Below are 21875 nucleotides of genomic sequence, written 5' to 3'. Positions count from 1 at the left end.
TTCACTTTTAGGATGACATCTATAAAACTTTTGCATATACTTCACTTGTTTTTAAGTTCAGACTATATTGCTAGCATGTTAAGACATCTTAAGGACAGCACTTGTAATGAGTACTAGGTGTTATATGTAAGTGATGAGTCACTGAATTCTACACCTGAAATCAATATTAATTAACGAACTAAATTTAAATTAAAAATTGAAATTGAAGAAAAAAAGACATCTTTACAACTGTGATACAGTGATTATGTTGGCAGACCCAGAGTAATCCAGAAATTTCCCATAATGCTCAAATACCACTTCCAGGTTACAGTGAATTATAGGAAGGCTTTTGCAACTTATAGTTCATCTTGGATTTAAAAAAATTTTTCATGTGCTTATGCTCTAAGAGTCATCTGAACAGGAATTTGGGGCTGCCAAAAAGCCAGGTATTCCCTTCAAACAATGAAGTAACAGAAAAAATATCTTTATTTGTTTGGAAAGTAGAATTAAGGAGGTTTTTATATGTTATTAAAATATGAAACTTACTGTTCCATTTCTTTAGCTATTTTTTTTTTTCTTTACAAAACTTGGAAAATAATCTAATGATGGAACTCAGTCTAGATTGTGAACTCATGAAAGCAGGAATAATTTCTGTCGTCTTCACTATATCCCCAGTACCTAGCATTGTACTTGGTAAATGTTGAATAAATGAGCTTTGTCCTTTGTCCTCTGAATAATTTCTGTAGGAGAGCATGTCAACAAGCTAGTCATTATATCTATTGTTAATCTTGTCATGTTCAGCAGATAAAAATGCAAGCAAAATTTTCTAAAAATTCCATTTAAAGATTCAGTAACTAATATTTAAATGTAATTAGTAAAGCCTGGGTTGGAAATTATTAAAATGGGCAATAAGGTAAAAACACTTTACTCCGGCATATAATTCACTAGTATAACCGTGCCTTTTGTCTGAATTCTCTGCCAGCCTGCATGATGAAATTCAGTAATGCTCTTTATCTTATAGATTGATTATTCAAATTTAAATTCAACTTCATAGCATAATTATAGTCTAGTATTTACCTCCTTTTTAAAAAGTAGACTTTCAGCATATGTTAATGATCTCACTGAATGTCATTCTCTGACAAATGACTTTGCTATTATTAACATTTGATCATCTCCTAGTTTATTTCTTATATACTTTATAGGATATAGTAATCTCAGTAACATTTTTATTTTTATAGTCTTGAATTTGTAGTCCACTTATATAATTTTTAAAGCAAATGTCCACATTTTTGTCATAGCCACTGGACCATTGTATATCTGATGTTTTTAGAGAATGCTAGTATTTTAATATAAAAGAATGAATAAAAAAATTTCCCAACTCCTAATAAGAAAAACTTTCTGCCTTGCAGTCATATTTTTCTTTGTGGTTCTCATTATTATAGATGGTATTTTTATTTTTCTCAGAGACATTCATTGTTTTGTTTTTGCTGTTTTCGATTTATCATCAATATGGTTTTTTCCCCTTCATTAAAGATATGACACAAGACTTAAAATTCATGGCAAAAGTGCAGTAGTTCCTATTTGTGAGTTTAATGAATTCTAGAGATAGGTGTAAGAAAATAAATACATTCCACCATAGTTTGTGTGACGCTGGCAGTTGGCATTTTTTCAGAGGTGTTAAGATCATATCTTAAATAGGCTATAAATAAAACATAACATATGCTAAAAGAGTATTCAGGATCAGGTTCACATGTACCAGGTAGTGGGCTCTTTGCCACATTCTCCCTATTAAAGCTAAAAACCGTGTTTGTATTCAGAAAGTGTTACAGTTTTACTGTTTTATTCTGCAAGTTATTGATAATAGGAAGCAAGGACTTAATATCTCTGAGTCATATGGAAGACAATACAGGCATGGATGGTATATGATGGTTCCAGAATCTCATTTTTTAACTAAAATTTTTTGAAAATACCACATAAAAAGTCTTAAAGAGTGCAAAAAGAATTTTTGCAGCCATCCATTAATACCACCTGTGACCAAAGTTTTAATTAGTTTAGCAAAATTGAATTAAGTACTTTGGACATAAAGTTTTTCTAGTCTTTTAACTTTATATAAATCATAACAAAAGGACAAAAACAGTGTTAATGTTTATTGTTTTAAAAACAATAAAAATTTTTAAAAAGATAAAAATCTCTTTGAGGGACCTCTTGCTATTTTTGGCCTTTCAGCTTTGGGCAGTTTACCCCTACTGTTCAGAATGGTAAGTGATGTTAAGTCAGACCATCAGGTATCATTTTTGCTTTATTCAGCACCTCTGGAGAAATTGCATATTTGAACCTCCAGAATTGGACTAAATATTTCCTTTCACTGGCTACTCATTTAAGGGCATTAGCACCATTCTAGGTGAGAAGGAAACCTTTAGATTATTGCCTTTTTCACTAACTAGAAGGGGTACTAGAAAGCAATTTTAAGAAAATTCTTATTTTCTCTTGTTAACTTTTTCTGTTTTTGCTCTGTCAATCCCTAGGTTTTCATCTCTGTATATTTTTCCTTTTTTCTTAAATCTTTTATTTTGTTTTGTTTTTAGTTTTTAAATATTTAGTTTCCTTTACATATTTGGGTGTATTCCATCTACCTCATTTATTGACTCCATACAAAAGTGAGGCAAACAAGTTCAGGGTTTAAAAGCAATGGTTTAAAAGAACTCACTTTTAAAGACTTTTGATGGAGTGCAGGGTGTCAGATTTAGACTTACTGCTTCTGGATTAGTTTCCTGATCTATAACAGAGTGTGACTTGCAGTTTGCCTTTTTCATTACATTTGGTTAGAAAACCTGAAACAAATAGAATTTTGTTGTTTGCAGGCCTTCCTAGGGAACTTGAAGATTGATGAATGAAAATGTGTCAGAAAATTACTTACTTTGCAATTTTGTTTAAAAAAAAAATCATGTAGTTGTCTTTTATAAAAATCTTAGTATCTTAAAATGCCTGTGGTATCTTAAAATCTCAGGGTCTTAAAATAAAACAAAACTTTTCACAGCAGAATGTTAACCATCTATATAAAAAGATGGTTTGGCAGTTTTAATTGTGAACTTTGATGTTTTTGAACCTTTGAATATTCCAACATCGGGTATATTTTAAAACTTGACAGATGTTCAACAATTTACTTATAGTCAGATTTTTCTATTTTAAGACACTCTTTAAAGCAGGAAAGTTTCAGAAATTGAGGAAGGGGGCGCCTGGTTGTTTCAGTGGTAGAGCATGTGACTCTTGATCTTGGGGTCATGAGTTGAAGCCCCATGTTGGGCATGGAGCTTACCTTAAAAAATAGAAATAAAAATAAAGTGCACCTCAAAAAAAAGAATAACATTTTAAAAAGATACTGAGGAAGAAATGAATTGAAATATCAGGAATACTAAATTTATAATTGTTTGCTTTCAGTCAGAAATTGGGTTTGGAAAAATGGAAACCTATATCAAATTGGAAAAACTTGGAGAGGTAAGTACATACTTATCTCAAAAATATAAGACATGTTCATTGTCTAAACTCCACAATTAGTCCACAGTTTTTACCAACCTAGAAAAAAAAGATGTAAGCACCGATGTCTAAAAGATTATATGTTGTACTGAAAAGGCAACAAAATGTTAGAAGGAAAAAAACCTTCCATTCTTGAAATTATGCCATCAGTTTGAGAGGAAATGAGTATTTTTTATAGCTTGTAATTTTTTATTGCAGCATAAGATGTTGTGCTCTCTTGGTAACAAAATAGGCATCTATTTGTTAGCAGTCTGCTGTCTGTACTGTGATGTGGGAAAATTGCATGAGTTCAGACCTGCGAAGAATCAAAATATTATCTCTAAAGATGAAGACACATGTCATTGAAGGTTAAGGAAATTTGGGGCTAATAAGACTTTGATTTTCTTGAACTTGGTACTAGTGTTGACTAAGTTTGAAGTGGTCTTCCTCCCAGGGTGAGAAAGGGCAAGCCAGAAATAATGGAATTAGCTAATCAGGAAGCCTTAAGAGAGTTTGAGGGCTATGATAGAAGAAATCCATAGAATATATTTGTTCTTTAAGGGAGAGTGAATGTATAAAAATTCTGGTAAGTCTGAGAACCAATAAAATTTTTCTAATTTATCAATGTGTTAGTACATTTTCAGTTTTCAGTTAATATGCTCAGTTAATTGCCTCCAGTCCACATACCATTACACATAGAGTGCCTTGGATTCTGAAGCTACTGATCCAGTTGTTAATCTATACAAAGTACAAAAAGTAAATTAAATATTCTCCGTATGTTTTCATATTTTGAGGCACTCCATAGGGTTATAAGAATATGGAGGCTCTGCAGATAGTAGTGAAAGTCCTCTTAGCTATAAAAAAACAACCAATACTAATCATTGTAGAGTTTTCCCTACAAAATGGACTTTAACATACGCTTACAAATTAGGAATTTAATTAGGTCTCTTTATTGTATAGATTCTATAGATAGACTCTTATGATATTTTGATGTGTCTTTCCAAAATATATTTTATAGGGTACATATGCAACAGTATATAAAGGAAGAAGTAAATTGACAGAGAATTTGGTGGCGTTAAAAGAGATCCGGTTGGAACATGAAGAAGGTGCACCCTGCACAGCTATAAGAGAAGGTAAAATTTGATCTTTGTGAACAAAATGTATAAGGGAGTTTACATAGAATTTATATAGGTTTAAAACCAAAGCTGCATACTAAGAGTTCATTTTTTAAAAGTAAAAAGAGCTCAGATATAGAAATAGTAGATGACTGGGAGATATATTTAGACCTTAAAAAAGCTGATATTTAATAAAGGCAAATTATTTAACATAATTGTATTATTGTATAGCTTATAGTGAAATACTATGAAGTCATTAAAAATTATGGTCTTAGGTAAATATTTGACATTGGGAAATGTTATATACTATCTATGGGAAAAAGCAACTATAAATTAGTATATACCGAATGTAAATAGTATGATACCATTTTTTTAAAAAAGGTTAATTATCTAGGGGGGCCTGGGTGGGTCGGTTAAGCTTCCAACTCTTGGTTTCAGCTCGGGTCATGATCTCATGGTTTGTGAGGTCGAACCCTGCGTTGGGCTCTGCACTGACAGCATGGAGCCTGCTTGGGATTCTCTCTGCCCCTCCCCTGCTCGTGTGCATGGTCTTGCTCTCATGCTCTCTCTCTCTCAATAAATAAACATTAAAAGAAAAAAAGTAAAAAAAGTTCTGTATCTTTAAAAAGATAATCCAGAAAATGGCTTGAAGAAACCGATTAGCAATTTGGAAGGAAAACAACTTGTACCTTCAACTATATCTAGATCTTAGAAGTCTCAGTAAGTTAGTATTTGAGAAAAAAACAGTTATGGAGAATATTATTGTAATATGGAGGACAATTTTAAATATTAAAAATATCACACTCAAAACCATAAAAGAAAAGAAAAAACTGAATTCTATTAAAATTTGTACTACAGGTCCTCTTGGTGAATTATTGTTTTACACTTAAGAGAATCTTAAACTCAGTCGGTTCATGTGTTATACTTCAGGTTTTTATAGTCTGGCTACTGCAGACTGAATAATTGACTTTCTTTTCTGTTTTCCAGTTTCACTATTAAAGGATCTAAAACATGCAAATATAGTAACCTTACATGACATTGTTCACACAGATAAATCTTTGACTCTGGTATTTGAATATCTGGTAAGCATTTAACAAAAATTCAGTATTTACTTTTGCTGTAATAAAACATAGGAAATTGAGTGTTTTAACAGTTCCAGGGCATTATTGTTTAATTATCAGTATTTAATTAAATTATGTGTTGTACATTCAATATCTTTACTCAAAAAAAAAAAAAAACACTTTTAAAAATTAAATACTATTAAGTAAATCATTCATGCCTTCTGGGAAGTATGTGTCACATAGTAAAGCACTATATTTTTTTAGGATAAAGATCTAAAACAGTACATGGATGACTGTGGAAACATCATGAGTATGCACAATGTAAAGGTATGCTTTAGTGTGTCATTTTAAGTTTTGTTTAAATAGCCCTTAGATTTTCCAAACATAGAAAGTAACAGGAATATATAGAAATCATAATTTTAGAGTTTTCAAAACATAAATATGTAGTGTGTGGAGACTGCTGCTTGGAATTTCTTTGGGCTGTTTTTCCCCTCCTGCACTGACTTATTCTTGATGTTCTAATGCTGTGTTTTCTACCTACAAGTAAACCAAGGGTATATTCTTAGATCCTCTGAACTTGAGACTCTTCTTTGTCAACTCCAGAGAATTGAAGACCTTCTGTGTTCCACATCCTTTTTTCCACCAAAATCTAGGAATTGCTTTTTTCAGACAATCATTCAGAGCTCTACTGTGCTAATTCCCTTTTCTGAATCATAGCAGATTCTGAAGGCTGAGTAGGAGGTGCGGAAAGTAAAGTACCCAGAGGGTGGGTGATAGAAGCTGGTTTAGGTTATTTTTATAGCACGTAATTTGCCAGGGCTATGCAGCACCGTTCTCTCTGACACCTCAGAATTTTTATAAAACCACCAATTCCATTGCCTTATTTTAAAGACACTGTCCCAGATCAGGTATTTTTGGTGGATGGGTAGAGGTTGGTTAGTTGTTTTGCCAGAATATCATAATCAACCTATAAGGCTTAGTAGGCCTGTAAGCTTATGAGGATATATTTTATATATATTTTTTATTTTAAATCATTTTCTATAACAAATGGACGATTACTATGGGGACAAAGCTTCATTTCACTTTATTTTTAATATTTATTTTCATAGAAATTGTCAGACTGGAAAATAGATGCTTCAAATAGAATAATAAATTATAAAATTCAGAAAACTACATAAGGAAAGGCTTTGTACTTAAGGATGCGTTTTTTTTCTTTGACTATTCTAAGCCTGTTTTTTGTTTAACATAGCATGCTTACCAAAGTATATCTTATTATTTGTAAGACTAATTTCTGTTTATTTGTTTCTGTAGCTGTTTTTGTACCAAATTCTACGTGGTTTGGCATATTGCCACAGAAGAAAGGTATTGCACCGAGACTTGAAACCACAGAACCTACTCATTAATGAAAAAGGAGAATTAAAGCTAGCAGATTTTGGTATGGAATATATGAGATATTTATAAATAGTTCTATCTAGGTGGTTAAATTTATAAGAACAACTGTTGACACTGTGTGATTGCTTTTATGTGAGTTTGGAAATTTTCTCTGTAGCCCACGGAATAAGATATTTGACAAAACTTAGGTGGGTGAGTTATGTTCACGAATGCTAAAAGGCCTGGGTTCTCAGGTGTGGACACATCCTGAGACCCTTCCAGGACATCTCCAAAAGTATCCGTCATCAAAATCATATTGTTACTTGCCTTTTCCACTGTGTCAGTATTTGCAGTGATAATCTAAAAGCAGTAAGGAGTAGAGCTGCTAATGCCTTCGTTTAAATCAAGGCAGTGGCACCTGATTGTACTTACTAGTCATTGTGTTCTTCACCAGTATACGCTTGTAGGAAAAAAGTGTCAATTCTATATAAAAAGGTGTTTGATGAAGTAGTAAAATTTATTAACTTTATTAAATCTCCAACTTTACATGTCTTTGTAGTATTTTATGTGATGAAATGAGAAGTATACAAAAAACATGTTTGTTGTATGTGGAAATACTGTATCTCAAGGAATAGTGCTTGTGTGACTATTTGAATGCAAACTGAACTAACCCTTTTTTTCAAGGAACACCATTTTTACTTGAGAAAAATGACTGACAAAGTATGGGCGCTCAGACTTATGTATTTGGCAGGTGTTTTCTTTGAAATGAAGTGAGCCTATCGTATCTCTTGCCAATGGGAAGGTTTGAGTTTTAAAGCAAAAATTAGATGTTGGAAATTTGGACCTGCCACATTGAGCTTGATATTTTTCTGATACTTAAAGACTTTATTGCTGATGAGATCAGTGGTGACATTAAGAAATATTTTTTGATATGCTAAAGAAATATGTAAATATTTGGAATATCTGTATAACTTAGGGAATCAATATATTCCAGATGACTAATACTTACATGATATTATAGAATCATGCCTGGGTAAAAAGATCCACTTATAGTGGAAGACAGACCAATGAATTTTAATGTAATGAGTATGAGAAGTTTACTAATATGATTTCAGTTACCATCTAATCTTTAAGAAACTAAATCTAATTCAGTATCAAAGAAGAATATGCAGTTTTCAGAAAGGCTATTTAAATGTTCTTCCTCTTTTCAACTTCATTTCTATGTGAGATCTGGTTCTTTTCATATACTTCAAACAAAGCAACATATCACAACAGATTGAATATAAAAGCAGATGTGAGCATCTAAGAGTCTTCTTTTAAAATAGACTACAGGGGCTCCTGGGTGGCTCAGTTGGTTAAACATCCAACTTCGGCTCAGGTCATGATCTCACGGCTCATGGGTTCGAGGCCAGCGTCAGGTTCTGTGCTGACAGCTCAGAGCCTGGAGCCTACTTCAGATTCTGTGTCTCCCTCTCTCTCTGCCCCTTCCCTACTCACATTCTGTCTCAAAAATAAACATTTAAAAAATTTTAAATAGACTACAAAAATATAAAACAAGGCCATTTGTACTAATTTTTATTTTCCTATAGAAAAAGATCTTTTTTTTTTATTTTTTTTATTTTTTTATTTATTTATTTATTTATTTAATATATGAAATTTATTGTCAAATTGGTTTCCATACAACACCCAGTGCTCATCCCAAAAGGTGCCCTCCTCAATACCCATCACCCACCCTCTCCTCCCTCCCACCCCCCATCAACCCTCAGTTTGTTCTCAGTTTTTAACAGTCTCTTATGCTTTGGCTCTCTCCCACTCTAACCTCTTTTTTTTTTTTTTTTTTTTTTTTTCAAAAAGATCTTTTTCATAAAAATTCATGTTTAATATATAATGAATGGTGTTTTTAAATGAATACGTTTTAAATTTTCTCAGTTTTTCTAACATGGCAAATATCAATAAATATAATCTATATAAATAAAAGCTCTTTGGGTCTTCAATAATTTTAAATTATAATAAAAAGAGTCCTGAGACTAAAGAGTTTAAATGCCACTTCCGAAAAAGGGTTCTTTAATATGCCTGTCGCCATGACTTTGTACTTATTTATATGTTTATTAACTAATTAATTATTGCTTAAATAATAGCTGTTTATCTCTCTCTAGCTAATCAGTTTTAATGAAATTACATATGCTTTATGCTTCTAGGAAGTAAATTTTGTTATATTAGAGAAACTTTGCATAATAGCTTTCTTGTTTTGATTTTTGATTTTTTTTTTAATATTCTACATTTTGAGAGTTTCAGTACTCTAATAGAATTTGGTTTTAAAAATCCAGTGCAAGGGCGCAGGGGTGGCTCAGTTAGGCATCTGACTTCAGCTCAGGTCATGATCTCACAGTTTGTGAGTTCGAGCCCCATGTGAGGCTCTGTGCTGACAGCTCAGAGCCTGGAGTCTGCTTCAGATTCCTTGTCCCTCTCTTCTCTGCCCCTCCCCTGCTTGTGCTCTCTCTCTCAAAAATAAATAAACATTAAAAAAATTAAAAAAAAAAGTAATAAAAAGCCAGTGCAGTTTTTATAATTAGCATTTATCATTTTTCATAAGTGATTCTAGTAGTTTTACTTTTGGAGTATTGCATTAAATTTGACAATTTTAAGTCTCTCAAGTATTGCTTTGTTAACAAAAGATTAAAAATTCACTAAGTGGTGAGTTTGTTCAGGAAATTCCTATGCTTTTACTCATTTAACACTTTGTTGTTTGTTTGAAAGTAGATTGGTATTTGTTTTTACTTCCTTAAAAAGGAAATGGGTAGGTCACATGTGTTTAAATAAGAAATGACAAATTATTCGTATATGCTCACATAGATTATATAGTCTCGGGCACAGTTTTGTTGTTGCTTTCCTTATAAGTGTTATTTTCTCTCTCTTTCATTCTTTTTTTGGCCAAAGTGCATTTACTGCTCCTTGTTCCTTAATCCCAAAACGAATAGCAGTGATAGAGAAACCCTGATTGGCTATTATAAATGCAAAAAAAAAAAAAAAAAAAATGGCAAAGGCCATCAAAAACTTACTTTTTGGGGAGAGTGCTTTAAATTTTGCTTCTAACAAAGCAGACCAAGTAAATTACATCTTTTCACAGGTCAGTAAGAAATTCTGATTATTCCATGAGGTAGTACAGTCAATTTTGTCTCTGCTTTTAGTTACTTATTTTTTGTTGGTCAAGTAGTAAATATACTTCAGGACTGCAAGTGAAGGAGGGTCATACAACTTTGAGTATTGTTTTGTTTTTGTTTTTTTTAATTTATTTAATGTTTATTATTTTTGAGAGAGAGACAGAGTGTGAGTGGAGGAGGGGCAGAGAATGAAAAGGAGACACAGAATCTGAAACAGGCTCCAGGCTCTGAGCTGTCAGCACAGAGCCTGACACAGGGCTTGAACTCAGGAATGGCGACATCATGACCTGAGCCAAAGTCAGATGCTTAGCTGACTGAGCCACCCGGGCACCCCGAGTATTTTTTTGTAAATTGTTTGTGATCTCTATGAAAATTCTATCCCTTTTCCTGTGATGGATGAAATTCAGGTGTAGAAAGTACTAATACAGACAAACATTTCATTAGTAATAGAAAATGGCTTGTATAATTATATCATATCACAGTTAACTTGGTTTGGAAGAGATGATTTCATTTCATGCCACTACTGAAATTCTAATTGTGAACCAGGAGACTATTTGAACAAGCACCCCAGTTCAGAATTCTCTCAGGAGCAGGAGAGTAAGGTATTGAGGAAACTATAACTTGCAGTTGCTTTGATGCTATACATACAGGATATAGAATAAACAAACTTGTAGCCCTGTCCTTTGCCCCTAAATAACCCACTATGAATATCAGGAAGAGAAATTAGAAAGTTGCCCCCATCTTGCTAATTACAAAGTTGGTAGGAAAATTATTTGTTGAACTTACTTTACAAAGCTGGATTGGTAGAATAAGACTGGTAATTAAATAAGATAGTGTCAACATTGTTCCAATTACACCCTTTAGCTGTTGTACTAAACAAAAATAGTATGAGTGCTGCCTAATTATTAAAATTTCTACTTTTATTTGAGTGACTTTATCTAGTTTACTAAAGTGTTGAATTCCTTTTGTTTGAATTCCATTTTTCTTATTTAATGTTTTAATCGAATATATAAAGTTATACATAAATGAGTTATTTGAAATAAACTAAATGTTAGAATGAGTTTATATTTCTTCACCTATCTTTTAAAGTTGCTTCTTAAAGTTATTAGAATTTGGAGGCTTAGAGAAGTAAAAACAACTCTCGTGCCAGTGGCTCAAGGGATAAAGTTGTGAACTCTTGCCTTTGTTTCTTGATAATCAGTGAATTCCACTTTAAATTGGAAAGGAATGACATTTATATTAGTTAATAATCTAACACATTAATTAATAATATCCAAAGGCAGCGTGGTCCATCTTACTTAAAACTGTCCTTACTGTACTTAAGGTACACAGCAGCAGTGTAATTTATTCCAAGAAAACGAAGGTTGGTATAGCAAATGAAAATTGGACTTGGGTTTAAAAAAGTAACAAAAGCCTAAAAGGTAAAACTGTTTATCTCTGTGTCATTGACCTGTTTTGTGTTAATTTTAAGTTCAGCTTGGAAATAATTTTGGCATCATGATTCATAGAAGAAAAGTATCTTAAGTTTAGATTAACCCATCAGATTATCAGATGCCTTCACATTCATAAAAGCAAGCCTAGGCTCTGATTGTGGAATTGTTATTAATTACATAAAGATTTGCTGACCCAAGACTATTCACACTCAAGAAAAATTCTTAAAACTGATTTTGTTAAATTTCAAGAAACTACAGAGTAGCAGCTATCTTGGACATCCTTGTGACTGGAGTCATGGTGAGGCTATGGGCTGGGGAATCTGTTACAGCCATTTCTTAATTGTTTTCTTTTCCCTGTGAAGGGCTAGCCAGAGCCAAGTCAGTTCCCACAAAGACCTACTCAAATGAAGTCGTCACACTGTGGTACCGGCCGCCTGATGTGCTTCTTGGTTCCTCAGAGTACTCAACACAGATTGACATGTGGTAAATATATGCACATGTTATTGCCATTTATAATTTTGAAAGAATATAGCCATTGGTACAGGGCATACTGATAGATATCTGACTTATAAGAGGATATTATTTTAAAGAGCCACAATATAAGCAACAATTAAAGAGTTCTAACACATGAGGGGTGCCTGGGTGGCTCAGTCAGTTAAGCACCTGACTCTTGATTTCAGCTCAGGTCATGATCTCATGGTTTTATCTGTCTCTCAGATAAAAAACAACAACAAAAAACCCATCTCTGATCATTTGTTTCTCCCTATCTCTGCTACCTGCTAACCTAAGACATAATAAGCATTCAATCACTATTAGCTATTGTTAGTGTTATTCTTCAAGGGCCGTGCAGAGGAGAGTTGGACATTTTAAGGATCATGGAGCAATGGATACAGCAAGATGGAAGTTGAGACAAATAAGATAAATGTTAACAAATCAGTTGGAGCTGAAAAAAATCTGTGCAGGAGGTTTTCCATCAGGCTAATACAAAATTCTCCAGAAAGGCAATCTTAAGGAAAAGATAATTGTGCTTCTTAATATGTAAATGGATTGATTGCTCATTTTTTTATGATATATTTTAAAGGGGTGTTGGTTGCATTTTCTTTGAAATGGCTTCTGGAAGACCTCTATTTCCAGGATCAACTGTGGAAGATGAACTGCACTTAATTTTCCGACTGCTAGGTAATAGAAATATTTTCCCAGTAATTTGTTACCTGCAATTGACTAGCTGGATAAGACTACATATTTTAAAATGTGGTACTGAGACTAACAAAGAGCTGTTACAAAAATTATAATTAGTTGGGGTGCCTGGCTGTCTCAGTGTAGGATTTGTGACCCTTGATATCCAGGTAAGGAGTTGGAGCCCCACAATGAGTGTAGAGGTTACTTAAAAGCTTAAGAAAACCACTACTGATTAAAATAAAAAAAGAATTATAATTAGCATAATTATAAAGATAGAGCCTTCTAGGTAACTTCATTTACTGATTCTGCCTTTGCAATAAAAATTTTGTGGAAGAACAGAGAAAAATATTACTGAAAATTGACCTTTGGCATATTATTAGGAAATATCTGTAGGTTAGATGTCATTTAGGTGGCATCATTTTTATGGCATCATTGCTTAGTCCAAAAAAAGGTCCATATGTGTTTACTGTTTCTGTCATTTTGCTTTCAGTTGAAATAGTCAAATCATCTACTAAATATAAAGTGTTCTTTAAGACACTTTCTCATTTGTCCTTATTTATATATATTTGCATATATATATATTTTTATATATTTATAAATACTTTTTTTTTTTAATTCAGGAACACCATCTCAGGAAACTTGGCCGGGTGTTTCTTCAAATGATGAGTTCAAGAACTACAACTTTCCAAAATACAAACCACAGCCTCTCATTAACCATGCACCCAGGTATCTTTTCTTTTTCTTTTTTCTTTTGTTTTTAGTGTTTATTTTAGAGAGAGAGAGAGAGAGAGACCAGGCGTTGAGTAGAGGAGGGGCAGAGAGAGAGGGAGACACAGAATCCGAAGCAGGTTCCAGGCTCTGAGCTGTCAGCACAGAGCCCCACACAGGGCTCGAACTCAGGAGCAGTGAGATCATGACCTGAGCCGAAGTCAGACGTGTAACCGACTGAGCCACCTAGGCGCCCCTCTTTTTCTTTACGTTAAAGGGTGGAAAACCCACTTGATTCTTTCCATTCTCTTGAAGCATTAGCCACAGATGGGTTTAGGAAAAAATACATATAATACATACAGTTCTTAAATATTTTAGAATCTAATTTAATTGAATTTCTTCCTCCCTTGTGTCAGATTAATTTTATAATTCAGAGATCAAGATATGTAAATCACAGAATTGAGCTATAAATAAAATGAATATAAAAGCAACTGTATTAGAATTCTAGAGTTTATGTAGGTTATTTCGTTTCTCAGAAAGAAGACATTGGTTAATATCTTTTTCAATACCATGAAGACCATGATGAAACTTCTGTTTTGCTTTGTATGGGATTATTCTATATTTACTTAAAAAAACCTAAGGAAGTGTTATAAGTAAAGTCTTGACTCGGACACAAAATGACCTGTCAGTATTTGGCCAATGTTAATGACCTAATTTGTATTTGAGGAATGTAAACTCTTTCTGACCCCTTATATCCTAAATTTTGGCCATTTCATTAAAATTTCTTCTCAGATCTATCCCCAGATCCATTTAAAACCCCCATTAAAATGTCAGTCAGAAATTTTTATTTATGGAATTATTAAATTTTCAGTATGTAGCAGAGAATAACCCCTTTGACTATATTTTTTCATCTTTCCTTAGAAAAATCAAAGAGTACACCCAGGTACCAAATAAGGTCAATGTCTGTTTTAATCAAAGCCATTCTCATTGCTGACAGTATAACATACTTGCTCTAATTCCATTTGTTCTCAAGCTAGAGAGAGTAGAAAAACAAATTCAGATACCAAAAATATTTTTAAAGTACTTATGTGAATTGATGTTCTTATTGTTACTATAGCAACTAATAACATTCTAAGTAGACTTTCTTAGGAAGAATAATATGTGCGGGGCTTTTTTTGTGTGTCTCTTCCTTCTGAGTAGCATAAATCCTATTTTTGTAATTTATACGTTGCTTCTATTGTAATGTCCAGTGCAGAAAGTTGAAGCTCTTCTCTCCATGACCTTAACCCCTAGTTTGTGCCCAAGGAGCTCTGGATATCTGTCAGAATGGCAAACTACAAAGGATTAGAAGAGTCTGGAAAATGTCTAGGCCATAGCATCCATGGAACCCATTAAGAGCACTTGGGGAAAATATATTGCCGGTGAAAGGCAGTGCAAAATAGAACCTATGGTTTCTGATCAAGAGATTATCCCATTAAGATAGTCCCCAAACCCTCTACTGCTCATTATATGAATATCATCACTATAATTATCTGTCTTTATCGACAGCTTCATTGGTTTCGTAGCTCTAATTTTTTTTTATTTTTCATGTATTGATTTATTTAAGTTTTTATTTAAATTCCAGTAAAAATATAGGGTAATACTGGTTTCAAGCATAGAATTTAGTGATTCATCATGTACATACAACACCCAGTGCTCATGACAACAGGTGCCCTCCTTAATGCCCATCACCTATTTAGTCCATTCCCCAACTACCTCCCCACCAGCAACCCTCAGTTTGTTCTCTATAGTTAAGAGTCTCTTAGGGTTTGCCTCCCTTAGTTTTTTTTCTCTTCACCTATGTTCACCTGTTTTGTTTCTTAAATTCTACATGTGTAGCTCTAATTTTTAATTAAGTTTTATGATGTTATTGAGGCAGTTGAACTTTATAGGCGTGCCTCGGTGGCTTAGTTGGTTCAGCGTCCCAACTCTGGATTTCAGCTCAGGTCACCATCTCATGATTCTTGAGTTCAAGTCCCACATTGGGCTCTACCCTGACAGAATGGTGCCTGCTTGGGATTCTCTCTCTGTCTCTCCCTGATTTACAGGTGTTTTCTCCCTCGCACTCTCTCTGTCTCAAAAAAATAAATTGAACTTCATAGCTTCTAGTACCTAGTTCTTAGTAGACTGTTGTGTAAAAATATGTTGAGTGAGTTATCTGTGTTTATTGTGAACCACAGTGACACATTTTGGGGTCACTTGTTTCTTTTTTAACCTATATAATAAGAAAATGATGCTTTTGTAGCTTGCCTTTCGTAGAACACTATGAAAATGATACACTTTACTTAAGCTATCCTGATAATAGAGATTACTTTGAGGCAGAATAGTGTGCTTTTTAAAAAAAATCTTTAGTAATCTGATTTGTTCTTCATTATGGAAAATTTGAATTGGAACCTAGTTTTTTCTGTTTTCTTCTTGAACAAGTGGCAAGATAAGTCCTAAGTGTAGCACTTTTGAGTCTTTTGAAAGCAAAAAGAGTGGTTTTTGTAGAGCACTTAATGTTTGCAGATTAAAACACTTGGAAAATAGTTTTATTTGAAAAGTTACTGTCAACTAAGATAAAAGAATAAATTGCCACTTTTTTGTTGTTTTAGGTTAGACTCTGAAGGAATCGAGTTGATAACAAAATTTCTTCAGGTAAGTTACATCTTTGTAATTGTTAAGCCTCAGTTTCTGCATCTGTAGATTGGGATCAGGAATACCTCCCTTAAATATCTGTCATGACCATTAAATAAGATTACTTATGGTAGTATCTGGCATGCTTAAATCATATGCTTAGATAAAATAATAATAATAATAAATAATGGTTTCACTTAATGTGTCTGGGTCTCTTGTGCCCTAGAATGGTCTGAGGTTGTCACCTTCTGGCACCAAAACTATGTCAAGGGCATGTTGTCTGTAATTTATGTTCTCTTTCTTTTCCTTATACTTACTGCCTTACAGGCTGCTGCACCTACAAATACCATTCATATCTTCTATTCAAAGCAGGAAGAAGAGAGAGGATAAGGGTGTCAGCCATAATAGTCCTCTTGTATCTGGAAAGCAAAGGCTTTTCCAGAAACCCCTGCAAGGCTTCTTCATAAGTCTCGTTGGCCAGAACATTAATTGTAAGACAGGGTGGGAACCGGGGAGCAAGATTATCATAATTAGCCTAAACTTAGAATAGTCATGGTTCATGTTGGTCTGTTGGACTTGGAAGCATGGACACCTTATACAAATTTAGGTTATCTCATCAAGGAACAAAGGGAAATGGGTATCCAGTAGGTAATTTAATAATATCTTTCATAAAAGTATTGGGTATATTTCCAATGATACTTTGGTGTTCATGAGGAAAAGTAACACCAAAGGTCAGGTATTTTAATTTTTCATCACTTAAGAAAATACGGGAAGTCTAAGTTTTTATAAAAGTGAAGATTTAACTTCATCTTGGAAATTTGGAACTAGATAAAGTCATTACTACATAATCGCAGTAGTACTCACATTAGAGTATATCTGGTGTAATCCAAGTTGGTTCTTAAAAAACAGTCATTGTATTAAATCATCTTATTAGCTCTACATGCTAATCTACCTCCCCTCATGATGTTTAGAGAAAAAGTTAATGAAGCAGTTCTTCGCTTTTTCACAGTACGAATCTAAGAAACGGGTTTCAGCAGAAGAGGCCATGAAGCATGTGTACTTTCGAAGTCTGGGACCAAGAATACATACTTTACCTGAAAGTAAGAGAAATTCTAAAGTCCCCTCCTCCCATTTTCATTTGTCCAGGGTAGGAGACTGGGTGGTAAATTAGGGGTTTGGGAAGAGATTGTTGGTTTTTAAGCCTAAAATTTTAACTCTTTTTGTAAGTACATCAGAATTCCTTGAAGGGAGGTGTATGTCCTCTTTGCCTATGGTTTAATTTATTTCTTTTAACACTGAGCACATTGCCACTGCTTTGTAAGAAATCAATAGTACTTAGACATGGGTTATTAATCTTACTGGACTTAAATTGGAAAATGCCATCTGATGATAGACATTGTCATTAGGCCCAATCTAGATTTCTTTGATTCAGAGTTTCTAAAAATGGATTTCAGGCAAAGAGTAATGGAGCACAACCAAAACATACGATTGTTTCCTTGTGAAAGTAGATTTCGTTTTCAAGATATAAAGATGATTTTTCTTTGCTGTGGTCCCTCTAACTTTACTATCCTCGTGACAGTGGTGAGCATATTGTTAGTCACTAAAAGAGCTGATTTCTCATGCCTGAGGTGACTGCTTCATCTTACTTATAAGATCCTTTTTAAAAATTACCTCAACATTTTGCTTTAAAACTGAGTAAGGTGAATGGAGAATTAGAATATTTAGGAACTGACATTTGCTGTTCGGAATCAAGAATCCTTAAGACTTTTAACTTAGAGCTTACTGGATATTTTTTAATGAAAGACTACCTCTCTGGCAGAGATTGGAAATGATAAAGAGATTGGAAAAAGAAAGATTGGAAATGAAAAGAGAATTACAAGTGTTTTTAAGATGATATTTACATTTCATTGTTAATATCAGGCAATTATGGTTGGCAATTTGAGGTAGGCAATTATGGTTATACAAACCTATTTCTTATTTTTCTCTGAAAATCTGAAGATAGTCTGAGGCCCTGATACCTTCATGCCATCATAAGAAGACAGGTAAAGGCAGAGAGAATAAAAACCAAGTAATGCCTTTTGATTAGGTCTCCCCAACCCCAGTAGATCCTAGAAATAGACAGTGTATATTCTCTGTATGTACATACTCGAAGAGAAACATATACTGGAAGTGTGACTCAGAGCAGAATTGTGGGGGAAAAGTTCTGAGGGGAGATTATTTTGTTTGGTTTTCTACTCAAAACATTGGGACAAAGGGGAAAAATAGTTCAAGGCTGTAACCTTGTGAATGTAGCATAAATGTTTCATGTTGAATCAGTATACATTTTTAAACAATTCTGTCGATAGTTGGATTATATTTGTTTTAATAATGTCAGACCTTTACCTGATAGTTTTTGTCTGTGCATTTTAGGTGTATCAATATTCAGTTTGAAAGAGATTCAGTTGCAAAAGGACCCGGGTTTTCGAAATTCTTCTTATCCAGAGACAGGTGTGTTTGTCATAAACCATTTCACGTGTCGATCATGAAATTTTGCGTGGAACTAAGTTTTTGGTTTATAAATTGATCAGTAAAATTATTGATGTAAAAACCAATGTACAGTGCATTCCACAACTGTATGTTTAGCATTGCACGTACTCACTTTTCTGTATGATGTGGGCAGCTCAGTAATTCTTCAGAGAGAAATCTGACTCAGTCAAGTCAGGGATCCTGAAAGCTGCAGATGGCACAAAGACCTTTTACAAGTGGCCTGGCTTGATCACTGCACACGCCATTCCTGGTACCTGAGGCAGAAGACACATCTTATGCTTCCCTAGTCATCAGGTTCATCACTTCGAAGCATAGAAGCTGTAGACTGACCCCATCAACAAAAGGGTCATTTCAGACAGTGCTGATCACTCTTACGTGGAAGATTAGTTTTTGCTGGTGGGAACATTAGCTTCCTAGAGTCACCAAATACTGTATGTGGGATAAAACTGAACCTTGAACTGCCTCATAAAATGACTTTATATTTTAGGACATGGGAAGAACAGAAGACAGAGCATGCTCTTTTAAGTCTGATAACATGGTTTCAAGCCCAGCCCCCAGCCTTTCTTATCAATCAAGGACTCAGATCTGAAGGCAATTATTTCTTTTGGTGGACTTGGAATCTCCGTTTGTCTACACTGTCCTCTTCACAGTGGAGTCTTTTTATTTCAGACCTACAGATTGTTTTTATATTTGTTGTCACAGTGTGACAATTTTTTTGTACAGTTGGTTTTAAGGTCTTCTCTGCCATTAGAGCCAGTAGGTTACAGCTATTGATGTAACTGTAGCTGCAATTTTTGTGCAGGACTGAGAAACACAGTGCATTATTTATTGCGGAATCATTGCTGCTAAATAACTACTGTCTGTTTATTTAACACAACAGTTAAATGCCTGAAGAAGTTGCAGTGGCTTTATTAGATGTGAATGCATCTGTTTCTCCCCACGAATTGTTTTACTGCTGCATTTCTTGTTTGTTTTTAAAATTAAACTGCAGTGTTTCCTGGAATGTAAGTTTAGCTTTGCTTAACAGTAAAACAAGTGAGCCATCTTGAACACTCTAAGTTCATGCTGTATAATCTTTCATTGAACATCAGCAAATAGAGTAGCTAAAAAATTGATGAGTACATCATGTTTAGGAAAGCATGTGATGCAGAGGTTGATTCAAGCAAGTGAATACCTGACATGGGGATCTCACATTAGATACCAGTAATTTAAAGCACCAAAATTATTTATTTTTACCTTGCCTCATTTTAGAAATATTTACTGCATATTATTGGATATGTGTATACTAATACACTTACCTATTTTACATTGTGCTTTAATTTAGTTAAAACTAAACCATACAAGTCCAGTGAAATATGTGAGGTCTTGTTTTCATTTTAAATACAGTTCTTTTATTAGAAAGGATGATACTTTTGGGGGGAGCCATTTATTTCATTTGGGGGCTGTCTATATGCGTGTGTTTTAATAACATTCACTTGGAATCAGCTAAAAGCTGTAATATGTCTTTGAAATGAGCCATGATAAATACAAATGACAGAAAGGAGAACTGAGGATTGTTTTAAAGCATTGTAGGTATTAATGTGTTTATCAGAGATAGTAAATATTACAGTTTCAATTATGCATCTCTTTGAACATCATAAACACGCCTTGGTGTTGGTAAGTGTTTTAAGCATTTGTGTTAACTTTTAAGGACTATTTGTTTAGTGCATCTTACAAACTACAAATCTTAATTGGTATATTTTGAAATGGTCATGTAAATTTTTGGCTTATATATCATGAAAATAATCATAACTTAATTTTTTTCCTGATATTCACTGTAAAACATTCAGGGGTCCTACCATTTCTGTTCAGGAAATCTTGTAGTTTATTGTTATTTAACAGTATTAAGTGAATTTTTGTATATTTCATTTTAACTTTATTTGTGAATAGTGATTGTGGCATGTTTGGGTGTTATTTTAATATTTCATGAGACAGAAATTTTAATTTTTAAAAAAAATTTTCTGGAAGAAACAGATTCATGTGTAATGGTGAATATTGGACCACTACTGCTTTTCACATTTGTAAATTGGTTTTATGTTAAACCCTGTAGCCTAACAAACTGCTGTTATTTCTAACTGACAGACATGTATTAATATTGTACTTTGAAGGTTATAAATATTATGTGGAAATTCCTCCATTTTGTTTTGAAATTTATAATAACAAGATCTTCATGTTGTTAAAATGTGGTTTTGTTGAGTCACCGTTCTTTCTGGGGGAAGAAGGCTGTGCAGAACGGGATCATTTTCCTTTATGGGTCTCATTTTTAAGAGAATGAAGTCTCACTGCGTCAGTAATGATATTTAATTTATATTTGTGCTGGCCGTTCATTTAGTAATCTCTACCATAATTTTATAGGATAGCACTCTTCAATTATAAAGTTGTCACATTTTTCATTTTATAGGTTACAAAAATGTTTTGCAAATTTTATATATTTATCCATCAGTTTGATATTCTTGCAGATAAAACATGAAAAAATATATCCAGTAGTTATATAAAATTCTTCTTCCTAGGAAGTCCTAGGGATGTTCCTTCATTTTATTAAGGAATTTGGTATTTTTTTTTGATACTTGAGCACCACCATTCAGATGCTGAAAACTTTGCAATGAAGAGAATTGAAATGTAGAGATTTTGAACCTTGAACACTTATGATTCATCTTAAACTGACATGGTTTTAAAGGTAAGAGAGGATGCGTTTTTGTTTTCCTTCCAAATGATGCTATTAACACACATTGAATATGTCACTCTAGGTGTGTAGAAGTCGTTCCATTCTATGTGGTGCTTTATTATATTTGAAAGACTACTTGTTAACACGTTATAATAATTTGTCGTTTGGGCCCAGGACAATTCGTGAGGTTGAGGCTGGTTTATCTTGCCATTTTTTTACCCATTGTAAGTATACAATTTGGTGGCATTGATTAGAGTATTGTACAGCATTTACACTGTCTTTTTCCATAATTTTTCATCTCTCCAAATAGAAATTCTATACCCATTAAGAACAACCACCCCATTTCCCCCTCCCCACAGCCCCCCGTAACCTTTAATGTGTCGGCATAACTCACTTTACTGCACTGCACTTTATTGCGCTTTGCAGATACTGTGTTTTTTTAATGAATTGAAGGTTTGTCGTAACCCTGC

General features: G+C 33.6%; 1 protein-coding gene across 6 annotated transcripts in view; it reads left to right on the top strand.

Annotated features, from left to right (window-relative positions):
* The window catches only part of CDK17 (cyclin dependent kinase 17), a 110709-nt gene extending 89787 nt beyond the window's left edge, over window positions 1-20922 (top strand). For 5 of the 6 annotated variants that reach the window (XM_045464666.1, XM_045464663.1, XM_045464664.1 and 2 more), the window contains 12 exons: window positions 3418-3474; window positions 4511-4625; window positions 5595-5689; window positions 5933-5995; window positions 6980-7103; window positions 11996-12116; window positions 12715-12812; window positions 13433-13538; window positions 16154-16196; window positions 17185-17275; window positions 18585-18662; window positions 19189-20922. In XM_045464666.1, the coding sequence (XP_045320622.1) occupies window positions 3418-3474; window positions 4511-4625; window positions 5595-5689; window positions 5933-5995; window positions 6980-7103; window positions 11996-12116; window positions 12715-12812; window positions 13433-13538; window positions 16154-16196; window positions 17185-17275; window positions 18585-18662; window positions 19189-19226 (1029 nt within the window). In that variant the 3' untranslated portion in view covers window positions 19227-20922. Of the gene's footprint in view, window positions 1-3417; window positions 3475-4510; window positions 4626-5594; window positions 5690-5932; window positions 5996-6979; window positions 7104-11995; window positions 12117-12714; window positions 12813-13432; window positions 13539-16153; window positions 16197-17184; window positions 17276-18584; window positions 18663-18834 lie in introns of all 6 variants that reach the window. The other variant, XM_045464661.1, reaches the window with a different exon arrangement.
* The last annotated feature ends 953 nt before the right edge of the window (window positions 20923-21875 follow it).

Source organism: Leopardus geoffroyi, chromosome B4, assembly GCF_018350155.1.
Source record: "Leopardus geoffroyi isolate Oge1 chromosome B4, O.geoffroyi_Oge1_pat1.0, whole genome shotgun sequence".
Taxonomy (NCBI): domain Eukaryota; kingdom Metazoa; phylum Chordata; class Mammalia; order Carnivora; family Felidae; genus Leopardus; species Leopardus geoffroyi.
Note: the sequence above shows the minus strand (reverse complement) of the source record. Positions and strands in the feature narration are given on the sequence as shown.